The sequence below is a fragment of the Nerophis ophidion genome, unplaced genomic scaffold (assembly GCF_033978795.1).
Source record: "Nerophis ophidion isolate RoL-2023_Sa unplaced genomic scaffold, RoL_Noph_v1.0 HiC_scaffold_40, whole genome shotgun sequence".
NCBI classification, from domain to species: Eukaryota; Metazoa; Chordata; class Actinopteri; order Syngnathiformes; family Syngnathidae; genus Nerophis; species Nerophis ophidion.
The window spans coordinates 571,974-598,866 of NW_026906962.1; the positions used below are offsets into that span (position 1 = coordinate 571,974).

Here is a 26,893-nt window from a genome sequence, read left to right on the forward strand (position 1 = left end):
ACAGAACAATTTGACTGAAAAGGTGAGAGTAATCAGTACAAAACATATTTTACATACATTAAAAAAATGTAAGTGTATATATATTCCATCCATCCATCCATTTTCTACCGCTTATTCCCTTTCGGGGTCGCGGGGGGCGCTGGCGCCTATCTCAGCTACAATCGGGCGCAAGGCGGGGTACACCCTGGACAAGTCGCCACCTCATCGCAGGGCCAACACAGATAGACAACATTCACACACTAGGGACCATTTAGTGTTGCCAATCAACCTATCCCCAGGTGCATGTCTTTGGAGGTGGGAGGAAGCCGGAGTACCCGGAGGGAAACCACGCATTCACGGGGAGAACATGCAAACTCCACACAGAAAGATCCCGAGCCTGAATTTGAACCCAGGACTGCAGGAACTTCGTATTGTGAGGCAGACGCACTAACCCCTCTGCCCCCGTGAAGCCGTATATATATTCATCATACAATATTAGACTTATTCATAATAGTGTTTTTATAGGTGTTTGAAATATTGAAATGTGACATATTTTATTTCTAATTATTAATCATCCCATAGATTAGCACCTTTATATGATATACATATCAATCAATCAATCAATGTTTATTTATATAGCCCTAAATCACTAGTGTCTCAAAGGGCTGCACAAACCACTACGACATCCTCGGTAGGCCCACATAAGGGCAAGGAAAACTCACACCCAGTGGGACGTCGGTGACAATGATGACTATGAGAACCTTGGAGAGGAGGAAAGCAATGGATGTCGAGCGGGTCTAACATGATACTGTGAAAGTTCAATCCGTAATGGATCCAACACAGTCGCGAGAGTCCAGTCCAAAGCGGATCCAACACAGCAGCGAGAGTCCCGTTCACAGCGGAGCCAGCAGGAAACCATCCCAAGCGGAGGCGGATCAGCAGCGCAGAGATGTCCCCAGCCGATACACAGGCAAGCAGTACATGGCCACCGGATCGGACCGGACCCTCTCCACAAGGGAGAGTGGGACATAGGAGAAAAAGAAAAGAAACGGCAGATCAACTGGTCTAAAAAGGGAGTCTATTTAAAGGCTAGAGTATACAAATGAGTTTTAAGGTGAGACTTAAATGTTTCTACTGAGGTGGCATCTCAAACTGTTACCGGGAGGGCATTCCAGAGTACTGGAGCCCGAAAATAAAACACTCTATAGCCCGCAGACTTTTTTTGGGCTTTGGGAATCACTAATAAGCCGGAGTCCTTTGAACGCAGATTTCTTGCCGGGACATATGGTACAATACAATCGGCAAGATAGGATGGAGCTAGACCGTGTAGTATTTTATACGTAAGTAGTAAAACCTTAAAGTCACATCTTAAGTGCACAGGAAGCCAGTACAGGTGAGCCAGTATAGGTATATATGTATGTATATATGTATATAAAGGTATATACAGTATAGGTATATATGTTTGTATATATGTATATTAAGGTGTATACAGTATAGGTATATATGTATGTATATATGTATATAAAGGTATATACAGTATATATGTATGTATATATGTATATAAAGGTATATACAGTACAGGCGTAATGTGATCAAACTTTCTTGTTCTTGTCAAAAGTCTAGCAGCCGCATTTTGTACCAACTGTAATCTTTTAATGCTAGACATGGGGAGACCCGAAAATAATACGTTACAGTAGTCGAGGCGAGACGTAACAAACGCATGGATAATGATCTCAGCGTCTTTAGTGGACAGAATGGAGCGAATTTTAGCGATATTACGGAGATGAAAGAAGGCCGTTTTAGTAACGCTTTTAATGTGTGCCTCAAAGGAGAGAGTTGGGTCGAAGATAATACCCAGATTCTTTACCCTGTCGCCTTGTTTAATTGTTTGGTTGTCAAATGTTAGAGTTGTATTATTAAATAGAGGTCGGTGTCTAGCAGGACCGATAACCAGCATTTCCGTTTTTTTGGCGTTGAGTTGCAAAAAGTTAGCGGACATCCATTGTTTAATTTCATTAAGACACGCCTCCAGCTGACTACAATCCGGCGTGTTGGTCAGCTTTAGGGGCATGTAGAGTTGGGTGTCATCAGCATAACAGTGAAAGCTAACACCGTATTTGCGTATGATGTCACCTAGCGGCAGCATGTAGATGCTGAAGAGTGCAGGGCCAAGGACCGAACCCTGGGGAACTCCACACGTTACCTTAACGTAGTCCGAGGTCACATTGTTATGGGAGACACACTGCATCCTATCAGTAAGATAAGAGTTAAACCAAGACAGGGCTAAGTCTGACATACCAATTCGTGTTTTGATACGTTCTAATAAAATATTATGATCGACGGTATCGAAAGCAGCGCTAAGATCGAGGAGCAGCAACATAGATGACGCATCAGAATCCATCGTTAGCAATAGATCATTAGTCATTTTTGCGAGGGCTGTCTCCGTGGAGTGATTTGCCCTGAAACCGGATTGAAAGGTTTCACATAGATTGTTAGACGCTAAGTGTTCATTTAACTGCTCCGCAACAATTTTTTCGAGGATTTTTGAAATGAAGGGAAGGTGAGACACCGGTCGGTAGTTTACCATGAGGTCAGGATCGAGGTTAGGTCTTTTAAGAAGAGGATGAATAACCGCTTTTTTGAATGCTAGGGGAACAGTGCCCGAGGAGAGTGATAAGTTTATAATATTTAGCACTGATGGACCTAATAATACAAAGAGCTCCTTGATCAGTTTCCCAGGAAGAGGGTCAAGTAAACATGTTGTTTGTTTTATTCCATTTACACGTTGTAACAATTCCTCTAATGTTATTTCCTCAAAACGGGAGAAACAATTTTGGAGGGCAGTATCCGCCGTATATACAATCGTGTCAGTGTTAATAGAACCCCGTTGTAGCTGGGACGCATTGTCTTTAATCTCCTTTCTAATGACTTCAATTTTCTTACTAAAGAATTGCATAAAGTCATCAGCTGAGTGGGTGGAGCTACTGGAAGGAGTCCCTTGTTGGGTTAGCGATGCTACCGTACTAAACAAAAATTTAGGATCGTTTTTATTACGGTGGATGAGATTTGAGTAATATTTAGATTTAGCTAAGGTAAGCATGCGTTTATAAGTTATTAAACTATCACTCCATGCTTGATGGTGCACCTCAAGTTTAGTCGTGCGCCATTTGCATTCCAGCTTTCTACATAATAATTTCTGAGCTCCAGTTTCTTCTGTAAACCACGGGGTACGCTTTTTTGGAGCCTTTTTTAACTTTAGCGGTGCTATGTTATCAATGGTTTCGCGCAGGGCGTTGTTAAAGTTGTTAGTGAGGTTATCAATAGAGCCCACATACTTTGGGAATGGTGCCATTACCGAGGGCAGTAGGTCAGCAAGAGTTGTCGTTGTGGCAGCATCAATGTTGCGGCTGCTGTAGCATTTATTATTATGAGTGTGCCGAACATGAGTCTGAACTTCAAATTTTATAAGGTAATGATCGGACATTACTTTAGTATACGGGAGTATCATAACTTTGGAAACGGTGATACCTCTGACAAGCACTAGGTCTATCGTATTATGGCTGCGATGCGTCGGTTCATTTATTATTTGTGTAAGGCCGAAGCTATCAATTAGTCTGGAGCGCCACGCATGGGGTATTCATATGAATATTAAAGTCCCCCATTATAATTATATTATCGGCGTGCATCACTAGATCAGCAACAACTCTGAGAATTCACTGATAAAGTTTGAATAGGGCCCTGGAGGGCAGTAGATAACAGACACCACCATGCTTGACGGTGGAATGGTGTTCCTGGGATTAAAGGCCTCACATTTTTTTCCTCGAAAAATATTGCTGGACATTGTGGCCAAACAGCTAATTTTTTGTTTCATCTGACCATGGAACTTTACTCCAGAAAGTCTTATCTTCGTCCATGTGATGCCAGATGAAACATAAAATGAGCTGTTTGGCCACAATACCCAGCAAAATGTTTGGAGGAAAAAAAGGTGAGGGCTTTAATCCCAGGAACACCATGCCCACCGTCATTGCTGTTTGTATACTAACATTGCTGTATATATAATAATATTGCTGTATATATACTGCATATAACATTGCTGTATACATAATAATATTGCTGTATATATACTGCATATAACATTGCTGTATATATAATAATATTGCTGTATATATACTGCATATAACATTGCTGTATTTATAATAATATTGCTGTATATATACTGCATATAACATTGCTGTATTTATACTTTTGACCCAGCATATTTGGTCACGTTTTCAGTAGACCCATAATAAATTCATAAAAGAAGCAAACTTCATGAATGTTTTTAGTGACCAACAAGTATGTGCTCCAATCACTACATCACAAAAAAATAAGAGTTGTAGAAAGTATTTGAAACTCGAGACAACCATAACATGATGTTCTTACAAGTGTATGTAAACTTTTGAACACAACTGTATTTACATCATCCTCACGAGACAACCAAACTTGTCATCCACAATATATTTAAGAATAATGTTGGTAATGAAGTATAAAGTTAGTAAAGATGTGAGAGTAAGAAGTAAACAAAGCTGTTCTGTGTAACACAACTTGATGATGTTTCCTATAATAAACATCCAGTAGTTGATGTTGTCGCTCCTTCTCCTCTTTTCTTGGCCAAAGTTCCTCCTCATACTATGCTGTGGTTCTTTGGCACATTTTCCCACAATCACAACACTTTACACTCACATTAGTTCCCTACTTAGCGATGTTTAAATAACTTCCTCGTCTCTTTGTTAGCAGCTAACAAGCTAAGCTAACTAGCCAGCTAAACTAGCTGCAAACTTTCTTAAAATAAGCTAGTAAACAAAGTGCGCTCAGACTGATGTATCCGGCTACAAACAATTATTAACCGTGTGTACTCTATGAAACAACATATATGTAAGAATACAGAAATATAATGCCCGCCTTTAGGCCTTCTACGTCAGACGCCATCTTGCTTTATCACCCCATCGGTCCACGCATGTGCGTAACAGACGTCACTTCCGTTAACTTGCTTTGCCACACTTACTTACCATGCTTCTTTTGTGTCATCTGTATTTCAATAACAACGTCATCATAAACCATTACATACAAAACAATCGTCATTAAAAAATAAGGTGAAACAGCACAGATCTGTACACAAACATGAAAGATGTGTTCAGCAGCCTTAAATGGAAAATAAATCGATTTTTTAAAATTATTTTATAATAAGTTATTTATTTCGGAAATCTAAAAATGTTAAAAAAAATAGTTAGGTTACAGTAAGTGCTTTGTTTAAAAAATATCAACATTTAAAAAATAAATGATGCGATGGGAGTTAGTGGCGCCCCCGTGTGTCATTCATTACAATGACAGAAGCGTAAAAGTGGTTGAAATTGTGGCGATACACCTTGTAGTCAAGTATGTCATTAAGATGGTAGTGGCTGCTGGTGGCAGGAGCTCTGTGCTCTTGTGTCATCCTTTTCTCTTCCTGCTGTTTCCCTCTTCTTTTCATGTGGGGTTTTTTTGCCTTTTTGTTGGGGACCCTTTGGGACTGTGTGACAAGGGGTGGCACTTTCGTGACTTCTGCGTTGCTTTTTTTGTGAACTTCTGGATTTGCCTACCGGGAGCCTTTTGGCCATGGAGACCAACTGCTGGGTCTCCCAGAGTCCATTTGGAGAGACTGGAGGAGATGCGGATGAAGAGACAGGACTGTAGAGCAGGCGCTGAGCGCCGTGATGGACAAGCTTCACAGTGTCTTGGCTGAATGAGCAGGTATCGGACACCTTGGTCTCCTTGGACGCGTCCTCGCTCATCCATGCGGACTGGACACTGGCCGAGAGTTGGTGGGCGGCTCTCTTGGTTGCTTTGTTGGGTCTGCTCCTGTCTCTGGCCATGCTCCTCCCACCCCAGCAGATGATGGTGTGGAACACCGCAGAGGCCCCACAGTGTATATGGGTGTTGAAATTATGTTTTTGTTTGGTTGCCTGTGAATGCATGGTGCAATCGTGTGTGCGCAATATATATTATTGGTTAATTATTTGTTGTTGTTTTACTTTTACTTTTGTAGCAGTAAGTAGAAATAACACTGCTGGAGTGGCAGCTGGTTGCATCAGATCTGCTCTTTTAATGTCCTTTGTGTTCTTTGATGTTTCTCTCTTACGCACGTTTATGTGTGCTATGGCTATGTGGTTTTTCTATTTCTTCCCTCGGCCTCGGTCTGGACCACCTCTCCAGCGGCCCAAGCTTTGACTGAACATTTTTTCATTTTACTCAGCGCTCTCCCCAGCATTTACCTGTTTCTCACCTTTTTTGTAAGGGGCGCCTCTTCTGTCTCCCTGGAATGTTTGCCTGCTCTTGAATGGGATTGTCACAGCTAAACAATGTGTGCAAACCATGCAAATGCGCGTATTGATACCTGGGATATGGCGAGGACTTTTTCATTTTCAATTCAAGTCAATGTGTCGATTTCCACAGCTGCCGAACCCTTTGTCTGTGCCGTACCACAACCCTGCGCTAAATATAAGCAGAGCTTTTATATTTGCCAGATGGCACAATGCGGCAGGTCAATGGAGCTAAGATCTGCTTCAGTGGAACAGAAAGCCACGCTTAAACATAATAATACATTATCTGGTTTACTTTCAAAATAAAATACTAAAAAACTGTTTTGTTCAATGAAAATCTCCCCCAACATTTACTAAGATTAAACACAAATACGGCAACAAGAGAAGTTTCCAACCTTACTCTTTTCTAAATGAAATGTGTGCAGCTGAGTCTGTCTCTCAGCAGTAAATGTGCTGCTGCTTGCTGCTTGCTGCTTGAATAGATGCTGCAGTGTAAAACACTAAATGGCACATATGTCCTCTCTGTATGCATTGCAACTCTAAAGTACTTTTTCTACATTCCAATTGCATTTATTGATGAATAAACAAGCAACTCCACTCACGATGACTCTAAAGTTCAGTGATGTGTTGCTAACTTCAGACTTTTTCATCTTTGTTGATGTTTTGCAGTAGTTATCAACCATGATGTAACAATGCTGCTCATCTACCAGAGTCCACATTTTGTTAACAATGTTATTCATTCCTACTTACAATTGGATAATAACATCAATAATATGCAATGGTAATTTTTGGGGAGATTTTATAAGACACAAAAACAAATGAAAATATTAAAATGTCCTGTCTTCAAAGATGAGAAGAAAAAAAAATATTAGCTACATATTTAATATTTAATACATGCACACAACTAAAAAAGTAACTACAGGCCAACATATAACAGTAGAAGATGAGAAACACTACATACAACTTCAAATATACATTCATTTTAAAGGCCTACTGAAATGAGATGTTCTTATTTAAAGGGGGATAGCAGCTCCATTCTATGTGTCATACTTCATCATTTCACCATATTGCCATATTTTTGCTGAAATGATTTAGTAGAGAACATCAAGGATAAAGTTCACAACTTTAGGTCGCTAATAGAAAAAGTCTTGCCTGTACCGGAAGTAGCAGACGATGTGCTCGTGATGTCACGGGTTGTAGGGCTCCACACATATTCACATTGTTTATAATGGGAGCCACCAGCAGTAAGAGCAATTTGGACCGGAAAAGCGACAATTTCCCCATTAATTTGAGCGAGAATGAAATATTTGTGAATTAGGATATTGATAGTGAAGGACTAGAATAAAAAAAAAATAATAAAAAAAAAAGCGACGGCTCCGGGCGGCGGCAGTGTGAGCGTTTCAGATGTAATTAGACACATATACTAGGATAATTCTGGAAGATCCCTTATCTGCTTATTGTTTTAATAGTGTTTAAGTGAGATTTTAAAGATAGTAAAGTTATACCTCGAGGTTGGACGGCTGCGGTGAACACGCAGTGTCTCAGAGAGAAGCCGAGGAGCCAAGCTCACAGCTGCCTTTTTTGACAGCTGCTACAAGACGACAAATAATCCACTGATGTCTCATGTTAGATATATATCACCATTTTCCCATCCAAAAACATGCTGGTTGACGGAGAGAAAACATGTTCGTTTGACCGCTCTGTGTTAAAGCTTCACAACAAACAAAGAAACACCAGCTGTGTCTCGGTGCTAAAGACAGCTGCAATCCACCCACCGCATTATTATTTATAGTCTCCATCATTAAATGAAAAAAAATTGCAAGAGATTCAGCAACACAGATGTCCAAAATATTGTGTAAGCAGACGACTTTTAGCCGCTAGTAGTGCAACCTAATATTTCCTGACAGTCCGTGACGTCAGGCATACGCGTCATCATCCCGCGGCGTTTTTTTAACGAGAAACTCGCGGGAAATTTAAAATTGCAATTTAATAAACTAAAAAGGCCGTATTGGCAAGTGTTGCAATGTTAATATTTCATCATTGATATATAAACTATCAGACTGCGTGGTCGCTAGTAGTGGCTTTCAGTAGGCCTTTAAACATGCTGTGTTTTTAAAGTACATTTAGCACAATCACTGTTTAAGTGTTTTTAAATCCCTGCAGCTTCCATGACTGTTACACACTTGTGTTTACTGACCTGATACTTATACCGGAACATCTTATTACACACAGTGCAACTAAATGGTTTCTCTCCAGTGTGTGTTCTCATGTGTGTGGACATGTCAGGCTTTCTGCAGAAACTCTTCTTACAAACAGAGCAAGTAAAAGGTTTCTCTCCAGTATGTATTCTCATGTGTGTGGTCATATGTTGCTTTGTGGAGAAACTCTTCTTACAAACAGAGCAAGTAAAAGGTTTCTCTCCAGTATGTATCCTTATGTGTGTGGTCAAGGCAGGCTTCATTGAGAAACTTTTCCTACAAACAGAGCAAGCAAAAGGTTGCTCTCCAGTGTGTGTTCTCATGTGTGTGGTCATGTGTTGCTTTATGGGGAAAATTTTCCTGCAAACGGAGCAAGTAAAAGGTTTCTCTCCAGTATGTGTTCTCGTGTGTGGTCATGAAATGTTTTCTTGAGAAACTCTTCTTACAAACAGAGCAAGTAAAAGGTTTCTCTCCAGTATGCGTTCTCATGTGTGTGGTCACGTCAAGATTTCTGGAGAAACTCTTCCTACAAAAAGAGCAAGCAAAAGGTTTCTCTCCAGTGTGTGTTCTCATGTGTGAGGTCATTTGTTGCTTTGTGGAGAAACTCTTCTTACAAACAGAGCAAGTAAAAGGTTTCTCTCCAGTATGTATCCTTATGTGTACTGTAAAACGACTCTTCTGTCTAAATGATTTCCCACATTCAGAGCAGTCCAAGTGTTTGTTGTTAGTGTGATGTCTCGTATCACCTTCAGAGTCATTTTTACTCTCCAAAGGTTTTTGGATGTGGTCACTGTGATCAGAAGACTGTGACATCATGTGGTCCATGTCTGACAGTGGAGCAAAGATGCTGTCTGGTTCTGACTTTATATCTTCACAATGCTCTCCATCAGCTTCTGTGATGTGTTGACTTACAAGCTCCGCCCCTATATTCTCCTCACTTTGACTGTGATGAAGCTGTAAGGACTGAGCTTCATCTTCATCATTATCCTCCACCAACATTTGAAGCTGCTTCCACAGTTCCTCCTCTTCTTCTTTAATGTGGGAGGTGGCCTGTAGCTCCTTCTGTCCCACACTGGAGCTCCACTCCTGCTGCTTGGAGGGAATCTCTTCATGACTCTCTGCTGACACCTGCTGGACGTCTGCAGAACATAAAACACAAATGAGGTGTTACTGTATTGAAGTTTGCAGTATTCAAACTATTCACATGTGAGATAGGCCAAATAGACAGTGATGGGCAAGCGACCTGGAAAATGTAGTAAGCTAAGCTACAAGTTACTCTCCATTAAATGTAGTTAAGATATCCTCAGAGAATTGTAGCAAGCTACACTACACGCTACACTGCAATAGTAGCTTGCCACATCAAAGCTACATTTAACAGCATTTCTATCTATTGGCCCACATGTATAATATCAAAGTTAATGTAACTGAGAGTGTACAAATGGACCCAGTGAGGTTCCATTGCTGTTAACTACCTGTCATTCAGCTGGGGACACCTTACAACTACCTCAAGGGGTCCCCGCAATCCACTGTATGTATTTATTCATTTATTTTATTTCTACCCTTCTTGAGACACCATCAAGGAAAAGTAGCTTCCGTATGAGCAGGTGTGAACAAGTTAGGACATACATCATGGTCCCTATACGGAAAACCATTGCATCTAATAGAGAATGTCTCATTTGCACCCCTGGTGGTGAAATCTATCAAAATGAGGGTGGTCCCAAAAAGGAGGAATTTTTCAAATTGACTGTGTGTCGGTTTTGAAAGTGCTCCCCTTCTGAGCAACATATGAAATAACAAGTGTATGTAAGACATTGAAATGTGACCCTTTTGGCAAAAATTATTTTAAAAAATATGTTTACACACACACACAGAGAGAGAAAGAGATCGTAATAACATCAAATAAATAATGTATCAATCAATGATTATTTATATAGCCCTAAAACACTAGTGTCTCAAAGGGCTGCACAAACCACAACACAAACCACAACGACATCCTCGGTAGAGCCCACATAATGTAGAAAAACCAGTAAAAAACAAAATCCAAAAGAAATTCAAGAAAAACTTATTTTTTTCTATATTGGAATAGTATGTATATTTTATTAATGTTGTAAATATAAATCTTGATATATCTAAAAAGGGTGAACCTAAAGAGGTAGGCATTTTTCAGAGGTCTCAAGAAGGTCACACATACAATAATGTACAGTATGTGTGTATGTGTGTGTGTGTGTGTGTGTGTGTGTGTGTGTGTGTGTGTGTGTGTGTGTGCGTATGTGTGTGTGTGTGTGTGTGTGTGTGTGTGTGTGTGTGTGTGTGTGTGTGTGTGTGTGTGCGTATGTGTGTGTTGTGTACAAACCCTGTTTCCATATGAGATGGGAAATTGTGTTAGATGTAAATATAAACAGAATACAATGATTTGCAAATCCTTTTCAAGCCATATTCAGTTGAATATGCTACAAAGACAACATATTTGATGTTTAAACTCAAACATTTTTTTTTTCGCAAATAATCATTAACTTTAGAATTTGATGCCAGAAACACATGACAAAGAAGTTGGGAAAGGTGGCAATAAATACTGATAAAGTTGAGGAATGCTCATCAAACACTTATTTGGAACATACCACAGGTATGCAGGCTAATTGGGAACAGGTGGGTGCCATGATTGGGTATAAGTGAAGTGAATTATATTTATATAGCACTTTTCTCTAGTGACTCAAAGCGCTTTACATAGTGAAACCCAATATCTAAGTTACATTTAAACCAGTGTGGGTGGCACTGGGAGCAGGTGGGTAAAGTGTCTTGCTCAAGGACACAATGGCAGTGACTAGGATGACAGAAGCGAGAATCGAACCTGCAGCCCTCAAGTTGCTGGCATGGCCGCTCTACCAACCGAGCTATGCCGCCCCCGTATGAAAACAGCTTCCCAAAAAATGCTCAGTCTTTCACAAGAAAGGATGGGGCGAGGTACACCCCTTTGTCCACAACTGCGTGAGCAAATAGTCAAACAGTTTAAGAACAACCTTTCTCAAAGTGCAATTGCAAGACAATTAGGGATTTCAACATCTACGCTCCATAATATCATCAAAAGGTTCAGAGAGTCTGAAGAAATCACTCCACGTAAGCGGCATGGCCGGAAACCAACATTGAATGACCATGACTTTCTCTCCCTCAGACGGCACTGTATCTAAAACAGACATCAATCTCTAAAGGATATCACCACATGGGCTCAGGAACACTTCCGAAAACCACTGTCACTAAATACAGTTGGTCGCTACATCTGTAAGTGCAACTTAAAGCTCTACTATGAAAAGCGGAAGCCATTTATCAACAACATCCAGAAACGCCGCCGGCTTCTCTGGGCCCGAGATCTTCTAAGATGGACTGATGCAAATTGGAAAAGTGTCCTGTGGTCTGACGAGTCCACATTTCAAATTGTTTTTGGAACTATTTAACACGTGTTACAACAGCGTGTTTTCGTAGTAAAAGAGTGCGGGTACTTTCCTGGCCCGCCTGCAGTCCAGACCTGTCTCCCATGGAAAATGTGTGGCGCATTATGAAGCATAAAATACGACAGCGGAGACCCCGGACTGTTGAACGACCGAAGCTCTACATAAAACAAGAATAAAACATAATTCCACTTTCAAAGCTTCAACAATTAGTTTCCTCAGTTCCCAAACGTTTATTGAGTGTTGTTAAAAGAAAAGGTGATGTAACACAGTGGTGAACATGCCCTTTCCCAACTACTTTGGCACGTGTTGCAGCCATGAAATTATAATTTAATTAATATTTGCAAAAAAAATAAAGTTTATGAGTTTGAACATCAAATATTTTGTCTTTGTAGTGCATTCAATTGAAAATGGGTCCAATTCAAATGGAAACAGGGTTTGTATTTGTTCCCGTCTTGAGATATCAACAAGGAAAAGTAATTTCCATATGAGGACTGGTGAACAAGTTAGGACATAAATCATACTCCCAATAGAGAAAACCATTGCATCTAATAAAGAAGCAAATACAAGAGTCTGTGAACATTTCTCCAAAGTCAGGATTTTTTGTTGATTTAATGTGCATAAAAATTGTACATCGACATGTGCAAAGACAGGAATATATGATAAAACAAGACGGCAGATAAAGAAGGACTAAAGAAGGACATCCCTATTCATCCCCCTCTGGTCAACATATGAAATAACAAGTCAGTCTAAATATCTGAAGTGCTCCCCCTCTGGCCAACATATGTAATAACAAGTGTAAGTAAGAAATTGAAATGTGCCTCCTTTGGCCAAAATGTACAAAAAAAATATGTATACAGAGAAATACTTCAAAAACATCAAGTAAATAATGAAGATTAAAAGCCAATTACAAACAAAACATTTAAAAATATATATATATTCAAATTAACTAAAAGCTTACATTTTATCACACTTTAATAGTATGTTAATATTAATGTTGTAAATATAAACTGTTATATATCTAGAAAAAGTGGTCTTAAAGAGGTAGGCCCTGTTACATCTAATAGAGAGCCAAACACTAAATAGAGTCTGTGAACATTGCTCCAAAGTCAGGATTTTTTATTGATTTAATGTGCATACAAAAGTGAACGTTGACAGGTGCAAAGGCAGCAATATATGATAAAACAAGACGGCAGCTAAGGAAGGACTTCCCTATTCATCCCCAAAAAACACACCAGGTGAGCAGCTGATTTGACCACTTCCAGTGCTGACGTAAGACAACCCGCGTCCCACGTGCTGTTTTTTTTAATAAAATAAGTTTGTTTCCATCAAATAATCAACCATTTTGTGTGATCAGTTTAACAGTAAAGAATATGCATAATTAAAGGGAATAAGCGGTAGGAAATGGATGGATGGATAATCATACACATTTACACACACAGAAAAAAGAAAAAGAATGACGGAAAAAGGAATAGGCTGAAGCCAAAGCTTATATGCGTCTTGGCACTAAGAGGGATTACCCCCAATACTTCTTAGATGGAAATAAACATAATGACAACATAAAGGAGGTAGTTAAAAGCCTTTGTAAATATTGGACCAAAATTGGAAGAAAGGATTCCAGACCCAGTTTTAACTGAGGACTATATTAATAAATCCCAACTCCATGTTCCTCAGAAATGTGACACATGAGGAAATAGTTATAGTCGTGAAGAAATGCAAATCTAAGACTTCAACTCATAGTAATGGAATTGATATATAAAAGATAAAAAAGGTAATTGAAGAGATCTCAGGACCCTTAATGTCTATAAGTAACCTATCATCTCAAACAGGTACATTCCCAAACAAAATGAAAATAGCTATAGTTTTACCAATTTATAAGGATGGAGACAAACACCAATTTACAAATTATAGACCCGTTTCTTAACTTCCACATTATTCTACAATCATTGAAAAACTGTTCAATAACAGATTAGAGAGTTCATAAATAAACATAGAATACTCGATGAGAGCTAATACTTCAACTTTGATGGCTTTAATTGAAATGACAGAAAAAATGACCAATGCAATAGATAATATAAAATGTGCAGCAGCAGTGTTTATGGATCTAATTAAAGCATTTCACACAATGAATCACAATATTTTAATCAACAAATTAGAATGATATGGCATGAGATGGGTGGTCCTTAACTGGATTAGAAGTAATTTAACCAACAGGAAACAATACGTAAAGCTAGGTGAACACACTTCTACAACACTAAATATATCCTGTGGTGTAATTCAGGGATCAATACTCGAACCAAAATTGTTCAATCTTTATATAAATGACATTTGTAAAGTTACAAAACATTTCAAGTTAGTATTATTTGTGGATGATACAACAGTGTTTTGTTCAGGAGAGAACACAGAAGATAATTGTCAGAAAAATTGTGTAAATTATCAAATAATTTACACAATTATTTGAGGTTCACTGGACTTCCAGACGGACAGATGGCAGAATCTGCCCAACTTCCACAGGAACTCTTTTAAGTATTTTTACGAACTCTTTCTTTGATCTATTTTATGGGCCCTCTTCGAACAATTTTATGGGACTTTCTTTGAAGTGTTCGGAACCGAAGGCAAAGCTGATCACGACGCTCTTCCATGAGGAAGCAGCTGTGGGAAGAAGGGGGGTGAAAATCAAATAAAGAACGAGGAGAACGGTCTGGGGGCAGAGTATGGTGCAGGAATGGTACATACAGTACCAGGCGGTGTCTCTTCTCAAGCTTGAGTCCCAATTTAACTCTGTCTCTGTTTGATTACTTATTTGTTGTCTCATTTAATAGATGTCAACAGTGTTTGAACCTGACATCTTCTTGGTCCTTCGAGGCGGATTCCAACACGTCTGACGATTCCAGCAAGAGTGAGTGAAACCAGAGACCATGGCATCCAAATCCTGATTGAGGAACTGGTTAAATTATGTTTTAGACATTTGCACTAAACCATACATCTAGGTGTTGAGTTAAGATAAAAAATGAACATAAAATACAATAAATAAGGAGACATGACAATCAAAACAACTATCAGTTAGCAATAGACAACTATTTGCTTAGAATATTGTTGAATAATAATTGCAAATAAGAATAAGAAATAAGAAATATAAACAATGGGAAGAATGTAAATTCTGAGTGCAAAAGTATAGATTAAGTGGCATATAGACGGTTAAGTGAGTTTAAAATGTTACTTAAAAAAAATACATGAAGTAATATGTATAAAATTTGAATTAGGAGAAAAATAACATTGGCGTTATTAAATCATCTACATAGTGAAGGATACAAAGTAAGGAAAATAAAAGTCCAATTATGCAAAACAGAAGTAAAGTATGTCGGACATTGTCTAAACAAAGATGGACGCACTATTGTGGAAAGTAGAAAAACCACAAACAAAGAAGCAAATGAAGTAATTTTAGGATCAACTAATTAGATACCAAATTATGCTGAAATAGTAGCTCCATTAAATAAATTAATGTAAAAAAATGTAAAAAAAATTCTGTACAGTGGAATTCAGAAGCTGAAGCAGCATTCTGTGAAATAAAAATATAATAGGATGTATGGTTGTTACAGCAACGAACATTGTGAAAGCTATCAAATGACCATCAAATTACTCAATGCAAGATGCAGAATTAGTAACACTAATAGAAGCATGTAAAGTAATGAAAGATCTAAAGGTCACAATATACACAGATAGCCAATACACATTTTCAACAGTGCACACATTTGCGTAACACTGGAAGAATATAGGAACGTCAACAGGAAAACCTGTAAAACATGGAGAATTATTGGGAAAAAATGAGTAAAAGCAGTACAGCTACCAGCTAAAATAGCAATATGCAAATGTGCAGCACACACCAAAGGAGCAGACGCAGTGTCACTGGGAGGTGTGTTTGCTGACAGCAGCAAAACAAGGAACAGGAAAAAGAAATACACATTTACAATTACAAATTAGTGACATGAATAATGATATACTAAAATATATGCAACAACAAAGTACTCCAAAAGGAAAAGATAAATGAATAAAAAAAAAAAAGAGTCACGTTGTACAAAGAATACATCTATGTATGTCCAGACAATACACTAATCGTACCAAACAATCAGTAGAAGTGGGTAGCAGTTGTGAGCCATAGGTGAACTTATGGCTCAACAGGAGGGACATGACTAGAAGTACCATACTTCCTATAGTTTAATTCATACAAAAAATAAAAAAAAATGTATACAACATCTATGCATGGATTTTATTGAACTGAATGAGAGTGAAGGAAAACATTATTGTCTGGTCATAGTAGATGCATTTTCAAAGTGGGCAGAAATATTTCCTAAAGGAAAAGCAGATGTGCTAACAGTAGCAAAAGCATTATGCAAGAGTTAGTAAAAATGTACAGTATATGAACCTTACAAGTACAACAGGACTAAGACCCTTTGAAATAATATTTGGAAGACCTTGTCAGCTACCAAAATGTTGAAAAATCGATGAAAAGGAAACATTGGCATTCTCCAAGGGGGGAGAGAGGTTGTAAACAACTAAGACAGCAGTAAAGATAGTGGAAAGACCAAGCTGACTACACTTAGCACATTGTAAAAAGGTCATGTAGTGGGAAAAAAAGTATTTGGGATTGTATTTGTCTTATTAAAGGGACATGTTAACTAGCACACTACAAATTCCACTGTCACAGTTGTGTCAAAGTTTGATAATAATTGGTTCCTGTTTTGGCAATTAATTTGTTCCTTATGGCAGAGCAAGTAGGAAAGGCTACACAAATTGATTGTGTTGTATGTAAAAGCCCAGACAATTAGTCAAGATGAGTCAAAAAGGTTTGATTGAAGTAATGAGCAAAACAAAATGTACCTGTAGCTAAAGAGACAAAACACAAACTAATATTTGATAAATATGTAAAATAATAAAATAAAATTTAAAAAAAAGCTAATTATACCTGCATTGACACGTACAACAGTTAGGAAACTTATCATAAGATAACTGCTTACACATAGTAAATGTATGAATATTTGTACAAGGATTGTTAACATATCTGAACAGTTTTGATACCTGGACATTGGAAAATAACTAGACATGATGTAAACTGGCAAAGTGTTTTAGATCTAACTTGATCAATCCAATGGATGTCCAAAAAAGTGTATCTGACGACTATAAATTGGTAAATTAAGTTGTAGCTGGATTTGAATCCTCCGTCTACTGGTGGTGTACGATTAACAAGAATGTTGATGGAATAAACTACGTCCACTAGAACGTAGAGGGATTAGAAAATTACACAAGCCGACTTGAAGCCGTCGCTGATCAACTCGTCGCCACCTTCCTTATGGCTTTTCAAAACCGTATAACGCTAGATATGTTGTTAGTGGAAAAAGGGGGCGTGTGCACAATATTTGGTGAACAGTGTTGCACGTTTATACCAAACTACACTGATGCAGAAAGTAGCCTGACCAAAGCACTGGAAGGCCTGCACACCCTTAACGGTAAGATTAAAAAGTACTCTGGCATAGATACATCTATGTGGGAGGGGTGGTTGGACGTGTTTGGCAAATACAAGTCTTTGATATTTAGTATCTATGGCCGTGTTCAACAAGACTGACGTTGTGTGGATGTTGTTATATTTCCTGTCTTGTGTTCTCTGCTTAACCGTCTTGATTACCACAGCAATTAGCCCAGCAGACAATAAAGCTGTTCAGACGCACTTTCTGGCGGACGACAGAGAAGATGAATCTGACGACGAGAATACCTACCTGGATGGTGTTCCTGATTTATTTCCAGAAATGTCATAATAAATAAAAAAATACCGGACAATTCTGCAAACTTCATGGCTGGCTCACATCGTGGTCACTCCGTGGTCACTTACGACCGCCAGACACTTCTGGATGTGTATAGATCGGGCCATTTTGGACTGATAGACGCGTGCTTGCTAGACCTGGTAGCTAGCATGGGAATACTTCACCGGCTACATCCAGCGGCCTGTGAAGCAGCGGAGTCTAGTAGCAGCGGAGGCCGTCAACGGAGCAGACACCAGTGGTGTGATCGGAAACGCGGATGCCGAGCGGGGCTAAAAACAAAGCTAAAGGCTAATGCCCACAGAACACCACTTCCCTCCATCCTGAAGCAGGATTTAAATGGAAGATACGAGACTACTGGTCTGGGTAAGGAGTCAGTTAAATTAGAACAAGTTTTTTCTGCTTTGATTGTTTCAGAGTTAGACATGCGTTCTACTGAGGTGGAAAACTATGATGCGTCCAGTTTATCAAAGCACCAAACAAACAATCGGAAAATTCCCGTCGTATCAATTCCTAGATATGGTCGTAATTATATTAAGTGCACTGGGCATAATAAACACAACATTATTAATATTGCTACTACAGATAATTTGATCAAAAATTCCCTAAAACAGCCAATTACCTATAATATAGGTTTTTTAAACATAAAATCATTGTCTCCCAAAACGTTGTTAATTATTGAGGTCATCAGAGACAACCATCTTAACGTCATCGGTCTCAGCGAAACCTGCCTTAAACCAGTCAACTTTTTTGCGCTAAATGAGGCATCTCCTCCTAACTTTACACATGCGCATATTAACCGTCCCCTTAAAAGGGGTGGGGGGGGTCGCACTAATATACAACGTAAACTTTAACCTTAGTCCTAACATAAATAATAAATATAAATCGTTTGAGGTGCTTACTATGAGGTTTGTCACACCGCTGCCTCTATTCCTGGCCGTTATCTACCGCCCCCCAGGCCCCTTTTCTTACTTTATCAATGAATTTTCAGAGTTCGTTGCTGATCTAGTGACGCACGCCGATAATATAACTATAACGGGGGACTTTAATATCCGTATGAATACCCCATCGGACCCACCGTGCGTAGCGCTCCAGACTATAATTAATAGCTGTGGTCTTACACAAATAATAAATAAACCCACGCATTGCAACGGTAATACGATAGACCTAGAACTTGTCAGGGTTATCACCGTTTCCAAAGTAACGATACTCCCGTATACTAAACTATTGTCAGATCATTACCTTATAAAGTTCGAGATTCAGACGCATGTTCGGCAAACTAATAATAATAATAAATGCTATAGCAGCCGCAACATTAATACGGCCACAACGACAACTCTTACTGACCTACTGCCCTCGGTAATGGCACCATTCCCAAAGTATGTGGGCTCTATTGATAACCTCACTAACAACTTTAACGACGCCCTGCGTGAAACCATTGATATCATAGTACCACTAAAGTTAAAAAAGGCTCCAAAAAAGCCTACCCCGTGGTTTACAGAAGAAACTAGAGCTCAGAAATTATTATGTAGAAAGCTGGAACGCAAATGGCGCACGACTAAACTTGAGGTGCACCATCAAGCATGGAGTGATAGTTTAATAACTTATAAACACATGCTTACCTTAGCTAAAGCTAAATATTACTCGAATCTCATCCACCTTAATGAAAACAATCCTAAATGTTTGTTTAGTACGGTAATAATAATAATAATGGATTAGATTTATACCGCACTTTTCTATTGTTAGATACTCAAAGCGCTCACAGAGAAGTGGGAACCCATCATTCATTCACACCTGGTGGTGGTAAGCTACATCAGTAGCCACAGCTGCCCCGGGGTAGACTGACGGAAGCGTGGCTGCCAGTTTGCGCCCACAGCCCCTCCGACCACCACCAATCATTCATTCATCATTCATTCACCAGTGTGAGCTGCACCGGGGGCAAGGGTGAAGTGTCCTGCCTAAGGACACAACGGCAGCGATTTGGATGGTAATAGGTGGGAAGCGTACCTGAAATCCTCAGGATTCTGGCAAGTCCGCTCTACCCACTACGCCATGCCGCATCGCTAACCCAACAAGGGAACCCTTCCAGTAGCTCCACCCACTCAGCAGATAACTTTATGCTATTCTCTAATAATAAAATTGAAGTCATTAGAAAGGAGATTAAAGACAATGTGTCCCAGCTACAACTGGGTTATAGTAACACAGATACGATTGTATATACGGTGGATACTGCCCTCCAAAATAGTTTCTCTCGTTTTGAGGAAGTAACATTAGAGGAATTGTTACAACGTGTAAATGGAATAAAACAAACAACATGTTTACTTGACCCACTTCCTGGGAAAATTATCAAGGAGCTCTTTGTATTATTAGGTCCATCAGTGCTAAATATTATAAACTTATCACTCTCCTCGGGCACTGTTCCCCTAGCATTCAAAAAAGCGGTTATTCATCTTCTCCTTAAAAGACCTAACCTCGAACCTGACCTCACGGTAAACGACCGACTGGTGTCTCACCTTCCCTTTATTTCAAAAATCCTCGAAAAAATTGTTGCAGAGCAGCTAAATGAAAACTTAGCGTCTAAAAACCTGTGTGAAATCTTTCAATCCGGTTTCAGGGCAAATCACTCTACTGAGACAGCCCTCGTAAAAATTACTAATGATCTATTGCTAATGATGGATTCTGATGCGTCATCTATGTTGCTGCTCCTCGATCTTAGCGCTGCTTTCCATACCGTCGATCATAATATTTTATTAGAACGTATCAAAACACGAATTGGTATGTCAGACTTAGCCCTGTCTTGGTTTAACTCTTATCTCACTGATAGGATGCAGTGCGTCTCCCATAACAATGTGACCTCGGACTACGTTAAGGTAACGTGTGGAGTTCCCCAGGGTTCGGTCCTTGGCCCTGCACTCTTCAGCATCTACATGCTGCCGCTAGGTGACATCATATGCAAACGCGGTGTTAGCTTTCACTGTTATGCTGATGACACCCAACTCTACATGCCCCTAAAGCTGACCAACACGCCGGATTGTAGTCAGCTGGAGGCGTGTCTTAATGAAATTAAACAATGGATGTCCGCTAACTTTTTGCAACTCAACGCCAAAAAAAACGGAAATGCTGATTATCGGTCCTGCTAGACACTGACCTGTATTTAATAATACAATTTTAACATTTGACAACCAAACAATTAAACATGGCGACTCGGTAAAGAATCTGGGTATTATCTTCGACCCAACTCTCTCCTTTGAGGCACACATTAAAAGCGTTACTAAAACGGCCTTCTTTCATCTCCGTAATATCGCTAAAATTCGCTTCATTCTGTCCACTAAAGACGCTGAGATCATTATCCATGCGTTTGTTACGTCTCGCCTCGATTACTGTAACGTATTATTTTCAGGTCTCCCCATGTCTAGCATTAAAAGATTACAGTTAGTACAAAATGTGGCTGTTAGACTTTTGACAAGAACATGAAAGTTTGATTATATTACGACTATACTGTAAATACCTTTATATACATATATACATACATATATACCTATACTGGCTCACCTGCACTGGCTTCCTGTGCACTTAAGATGTGACTTTAAGGTTTTACTACTTACGTATAAAATACTACACGGTCTAGCTCCATCCTATCTTGCCGATTGTATTGTACCATATGTCCCGGCAAGAAATCTGCGTTCAAAGGACTCCGGCTTATTAGTGATTCCCAAAGCCCCAAAAAAAGTCTGCGGGCTATAGAGCGTTTTCATTTCGGGCTCCAGTACTCTGGAATGCCCTCCCGGTAACAGTTCGAGATGCCACCTCAGTAGAAGCATTTAAGTCTCACCTTAAAACTCATTTGTATACTCTAGTCTTTAAATAGACTACATTTTTAGACCAGTTGATCTGCCGTTTCTTTTCTTTTTCTCCTATGTCCCACTCTCCCTTGTGGAGGGGGTCCGGTCCGATCCGGTGGCCATGTACTGCTTGCCTGTGTATCGGCTGGGGACATCTCTGCGCTGCTGATCCGCCTCCGCTTGGGATGGTTTCCTGCTGGCTCCGCTGTGGACGGGACTCTCGCTGCTGTGTTGGATCCGCTTTGGACTGGACTCTCGCGGCCGTGTTGGATCCATTATGGATTGAACTTTCACAGTATCATGTTAGACCCGCTCGACATCCATTGCTTTCGTCCTCTCCAAGGTTCTCATAGTCATCATTGTCACCGACATCCACTGGGTGTGAGTTTTCCTTGCCCTTATGTGGGCCTACCGAGGATGTCGTAGTGGTTTGTGTTGTGGTTTGTGCAGCCCTTTGAGACACTAGTGATTTATGGCTATATAAGTAAACATTGATTGATTGATTGATAATTATGAGGGAAAAATTGATGTTCAATTCTGAGTGTAAACATAGCTTGTTTCAAGGGAAGTTAAACAATAACTGAAAATCGCAAGAAGAAGTTATTGGGGATACGAAGATTATGGGGAATTTATTTGATGAACACGGGGGAATATCAGAAAAATTCTGTGTAAATTATCAAATAAAACCTTGTATTACATTGTGTTCCTGACGAGAAGAAAAAAGGCTGGAGCTTTCCAAGAAGAATGCTGGACTTCCAGGCGGACAGATGGCAGAATCTGCCCAACTTCCAGAGAAACTCTTTTAAGTATTTTTACGAACCCTCTTTGATCTATTTTATGGGACTCTCTGTAATCTATTTTATGGGATTTTCTTTGATCTGTTCGGGAACCGAAGGCAATGCTGGTCATGACCCACTTCCATGAGGAAGCAGCTGTGGGAAGGAGGGGGGTGAAAATCAAATAAAGAACCACGAGAACGATCTTGGGGCAGAGCATGGTGCAGGATTTGTACAGGCAGTACAATGGCCATGCCTCTCCTCGGATCAGAGTATAAATTGAATTCTGTCTCTGTTTGATTCTTTGCCTTTTTGTCCTGTTTAATAGATGTCATCAATGTTTGAACCTGACAGATGGAGGTCTCGCAACTACGGTAAGCAGCTGCCAACTTCATTTTCCCCCGTAGAAGAAGTGCGCTTCTTTTTCTTTTCGAGCCGCCGACCTTATTTTGCCCCGTAGAAGAAGAAGTGCGCTTCTTCTTCTACAGCCGCCAACCTTAATTTCCCCCGTAGAAGAAGAAGTGCGCGGTGCATGCTGGGATACATGACTGCGGGAGGCATGCCGTTTCTGTGTGTAAAGACTCCAAAATGGCTCCTACCACGCAGAGTTTAAACTCAAGGAGATCAGTCACACAGTAGAAGACGGGAATAGAGCAGCAGCGAGAAAATTTAACATTAACTGCAACGACAATGACTCATTTAATGACGACTTTGACGAGACATGTTGGATGTTGTATACGCCCAACTGTTTGATTGGAACACTGAGGAAGAAGAATTAGAGGGATTAGTGGATGAGGAATAACTTAATAAAGTGAGCTTTACATGTTTATTTTGTGTTTTGTGACATTAGGGTTTGAGCAACGTTGAGTTATTGATATATTATTGCTTTGCACTATTTCCAGTGTTACTATATTGTGATTGCACTAACCTTTGATTTACCGTAACAGTATCAGACTGTTTTTTACCTGTTTATTGAATCGGGGAAAATAATAAAACAGCTGTTTATTCATTTTGGGAGTGAACGGAGCAGTCAGAACGCTGGTTTGTAATCTATTAATAAAGTTTGACTGACCTATCTGACTGTTTTGTTGACATTCCCTTTAGCTCAGCTCCCTCCAAAGCAGGGGTGTCAAACATTTTAGGTGGGGGGCCATATGGAGAGAAATCTACTCCCAAGTGGGCTGGACTGGTAAAATCACGGCACAATAACTTAAAAATAAAGACAACTTCGGATTGATTTCTTTGTTCGAAAATAGAACAAGCACATTCTGAATTTTTTTTTTTTTTTACATTTATATGTTGCTGTTGATAGTATTCTATCTTTATTTGTTGTTATCTATACTTTCTGATTAAATTATGTGATAAGGTTCATCAATCAACTCGTTGGTGTTAATGTTCCATCCATCAAGATAAAAAAAAAAATTAAAATCAAATTACAGGATGTTATTTATGTACGTTGATCATTTTTGTCTACTGGTGCACTAAAATCATGTGTGTTTTTTGTGTTTTTACATATGTAGCATCATCTACAAAAATACACAGAATTGTTATTGCGACATCTAGTGGACACATTTAGAACATCAGTTTCTTTCATTCAAACATTTTGGCTCATTTTCATACTTAGCCACCTCATCCCGCGGGCCGGATAAAACCTGTTTGAGGACCTGATCCGGCCCGCGGGCTTTACGTTTGACACCCCTGATGTAAAGGATGCATAACGTGACCCCAGCCTCTACTCAGTGGCCTAGTGGTTAGAGTGTCCGCCCTGAGATTGATAGGTTGTGAGTTCAAACCCCGGCTGACTCATACTATAGAATATAAAAATGGGACTCATTACCTCCCTGCTTGGCACTCAGCATCAAGGGTTGGAATTGGGGGTTAAATCACCAAAAATTATTTCCGGGCGCGGCACCACTGCTGCCCACTGCTCCCCTCACCTCCCAGGGCGTGATCAAGGGTGATGAGTCAAATGCAGGGAATAATTTCACCACACCAAGAGTGTGTGTGACAATCATTGCTACTTTAACTTTAACTTTACTGTTCCATCTATTCTATGCACCTTATAATGCGGTGTGCTTTATATATGAACACATTTTAAAATAGGCCAATCATTGAAGGTGCACCTTATAATCCGGTGCGCCTTATAGTGCGGAAAATACAGTATATCTCCATCTTTAGTGATAAATGTGGCCCCCGGATAAACATGTGTCACAAACATTGTATTAGATGATATGTGGATGTTGTGCTTACTTGGACTGTGATGAAGCTGTGAGGACTCAGGTGGTTTGTCTTCATGCTCTTCAGTCTTCACAGAGACAACAGTCAGTGGAAACTTGCTGACATCAGCCTCCTCCTGCCCTACAGGACACTCTCCCTCCTGACTGATCCACACTTCCTCCTCTTCCTCTTTAATGTGAGGGGGCTGTGGATCCTCCTGCTGCTGAAGGGGACGTTCTTCTTGACGAGCGTTCATCTGTTGGACGTCCGCAAGACAACACAAACAAACTTCAGCTATGATGTGTCAAATGTTTTTCCATCCATCCATCCATTTTCTACCGCTTATTCCCTTTAAACCATCAAATATAATATTTTCCAAGTGAACTGACACCACTTTCTGGTGATGTTCTACATGTGGAATAATCATCAGTTATTGATTATTATGAATTGTGTTATTGATCCTGTTTTCTGCATTTACATTAATTACTGATTAAAAAGTAACAACTTATAGAAAACCTCCTGCTGGGATTGTAGTTCCGTCATGACTGCATGAAGTCAGTCTGCACGTATAAAAGTTTCATTGTGCTGCAGCATCAAGTGACGCCAACTGGCTCCTCCCACTACCAACCTACCAGCCAACCTTGACGTGCACCTCCAAAATAGTCCCACCTCACGTCAACGGTGACCAGGTCTACAGAGCTGTGGTCGGTTGGCTTTACTTTTACGCGCAATATCCTCTCCTTGTTCTCCATTACCTACCTGCTTGGCACTCAGCATCAAGGGTTGGAATTGGGGGTTAAATCACCATAAATGATTCCCGGGCGCGGCACCGCTGCTGCCCACTGCTCCCCTCACCTCTCAGGGGGTGATCAAGGGGATGGGTCAAATGCAGAGGACACATTTCACCACACCTAGTGTGTGTGTGACAATCATTGGTACTTTAACTTTCTTCTGCGAAAGCAACATTTTTAACCCAACAGAAAACAAACAGAAGTGCAGCGAAGCACGTGGAACAAGTGCCAGTGAGTATATATATATATATATATATATATATATATATATATATATATATACATATACATATATATATATATATATACACATATACGAATTTATAAACATAAACATATTTTTTGAATATTTGGGTACCTCATGATTCGACTACAAACAAAATATTGATGCAAATTCATTTTATGTGCAGTATATTAAAGCTATTTTTAATATTTAACATTTATTTAATTAAATATTTTAGTCTGACTGAATAAGCATTAATCACTTACAATTGTGCAAATAGTGTATTCGTAATAACAAACATCAATTGATTTAATTTCCATGATACGTCCACCCAATGCAGCTGAGCTATAGGCTCCAACACCCCCCCGCAACACCAAATAGGGACAAGCGGTAGAAAATGGATGGATGGATGTTATCAAGGTAATAGAAGTGCGTGCAAACATCATTTGTATTTATTGCTAATAAAGTTGACACCAACATAAAGCAGACCACTGCAATAATACATTATATTACACTGTAATATAATGTTTCATCCTGTAAAACATCTTTGAGTACACTGAAAAGTGCTATACCAAATAAAATGTATTATTATTATTATAATACCATGTGACTTATTCCAGACTTAAATTACGAGACGTTCGTTTCTTTCTAGTAACAAATATTCAATGATGTTAAGCGTGACTGTAATATACAACAAAAAACAGTTACAGTATTAAATAAGTCAATATAATTCTCACAGAGAACATATAAAATACACTCCTCAAAAAAACGCTCGCATTTGCTACAAAGGCCTGCTAGCGGGCTAACGCTAGCACGTTAGCTTCGAACAACATATGAGGTAAATAAGATAAATAATATGAAAATATATCATGTATATTACCTCATAAGCCGCGTGTACAAGAGAGGAGTGGAATATATTCTTCCTATTGTTACACCAGCAACTCTTTTTTGTCTTCTGTGGCCGGGCGAAGGAAGTGTGCGCCACTCACTATTGTCCCAGTGAAACACGTGTTTGAAGGAAGTGTGTACCACTCACTATTGTCTCAGTGAAACACGTGTTTGAAGGAAGTGTGTACCACTCACTATTGTCTCAGTGAAACACGTGTTTGAAGGAAGTGTGCACCACTCACTATTGTCCCAGTGAAACACGTGTTTGAAGGAAATGTGTACCACTCACTATTGTCCCAGTGAAACACATGTTTGAAGGAAATGTGCACCACTCACTATTGTCCCAGTGAAACACGTGTTTGGCCAACATTTATTCCGCGGTTGA

At 39.5% G+C, this 26,893-nt stretch overlaps 3 protein-coding genes across 4 annotated transcripts in view; 2 read left to right on the forward strand and 1 right to left on the reverse strand.

Annotated features, from left to right (window-relative positions):
• The window catches only part of LOC133546744 (gastrula zinc finger protein XlCGF8.2DB-like), a 458,486-nt gene that overhangs the window by 426,364 nt on the left and 5,229 nt on the right, over window positions 1–26,893 (forward strand). The gene's annotated exons all lie outside the window — the stretch shown is intronic.
• The window catches only part of LOC133546740 (zinc finger protein 771-like), a 119,255-nt gene that overhangs the window by 32,349 nt on the left and 60,013 nt on the right, over window positions 1–26,893 (forward strand). The gene's annotated exons all lie outside the window — the stretch shown is intronic.
• LOC133546729 (zinc finger protein 33A-like) lies at window positions 6,614–26,642 on the reverse strand. Of its 2 annotated transcripts, none has more exons than XM_061892530.1 (3): window positions 26,501–26,642; window positions 24,640–24,862; window positions 6,614–9,654 (listed from the first exon to the last, which is right to left on the reverse strand). In XM_061892530.1, exons 2-3 carry the CDS (start codon window positions 24,860–24,862, stop codon window positions 8,792–8,794), a joined length of 1,086 nt encoding a protein of 361 aa, XP_061748514.1. In that variant the 5' UTR covers window positions 26,501–26,642; the 3' UTR covers window positions 6,614–8,791. The 2 variants fall into 2 exon arrangements, with proteins under 2 accessions (XP_061748514.1, XP_061748515.1); XM_061892531.1 differs by lacking the exon at window positions 6,614–9,654 and adding an exon at window positions 13,819–14,610.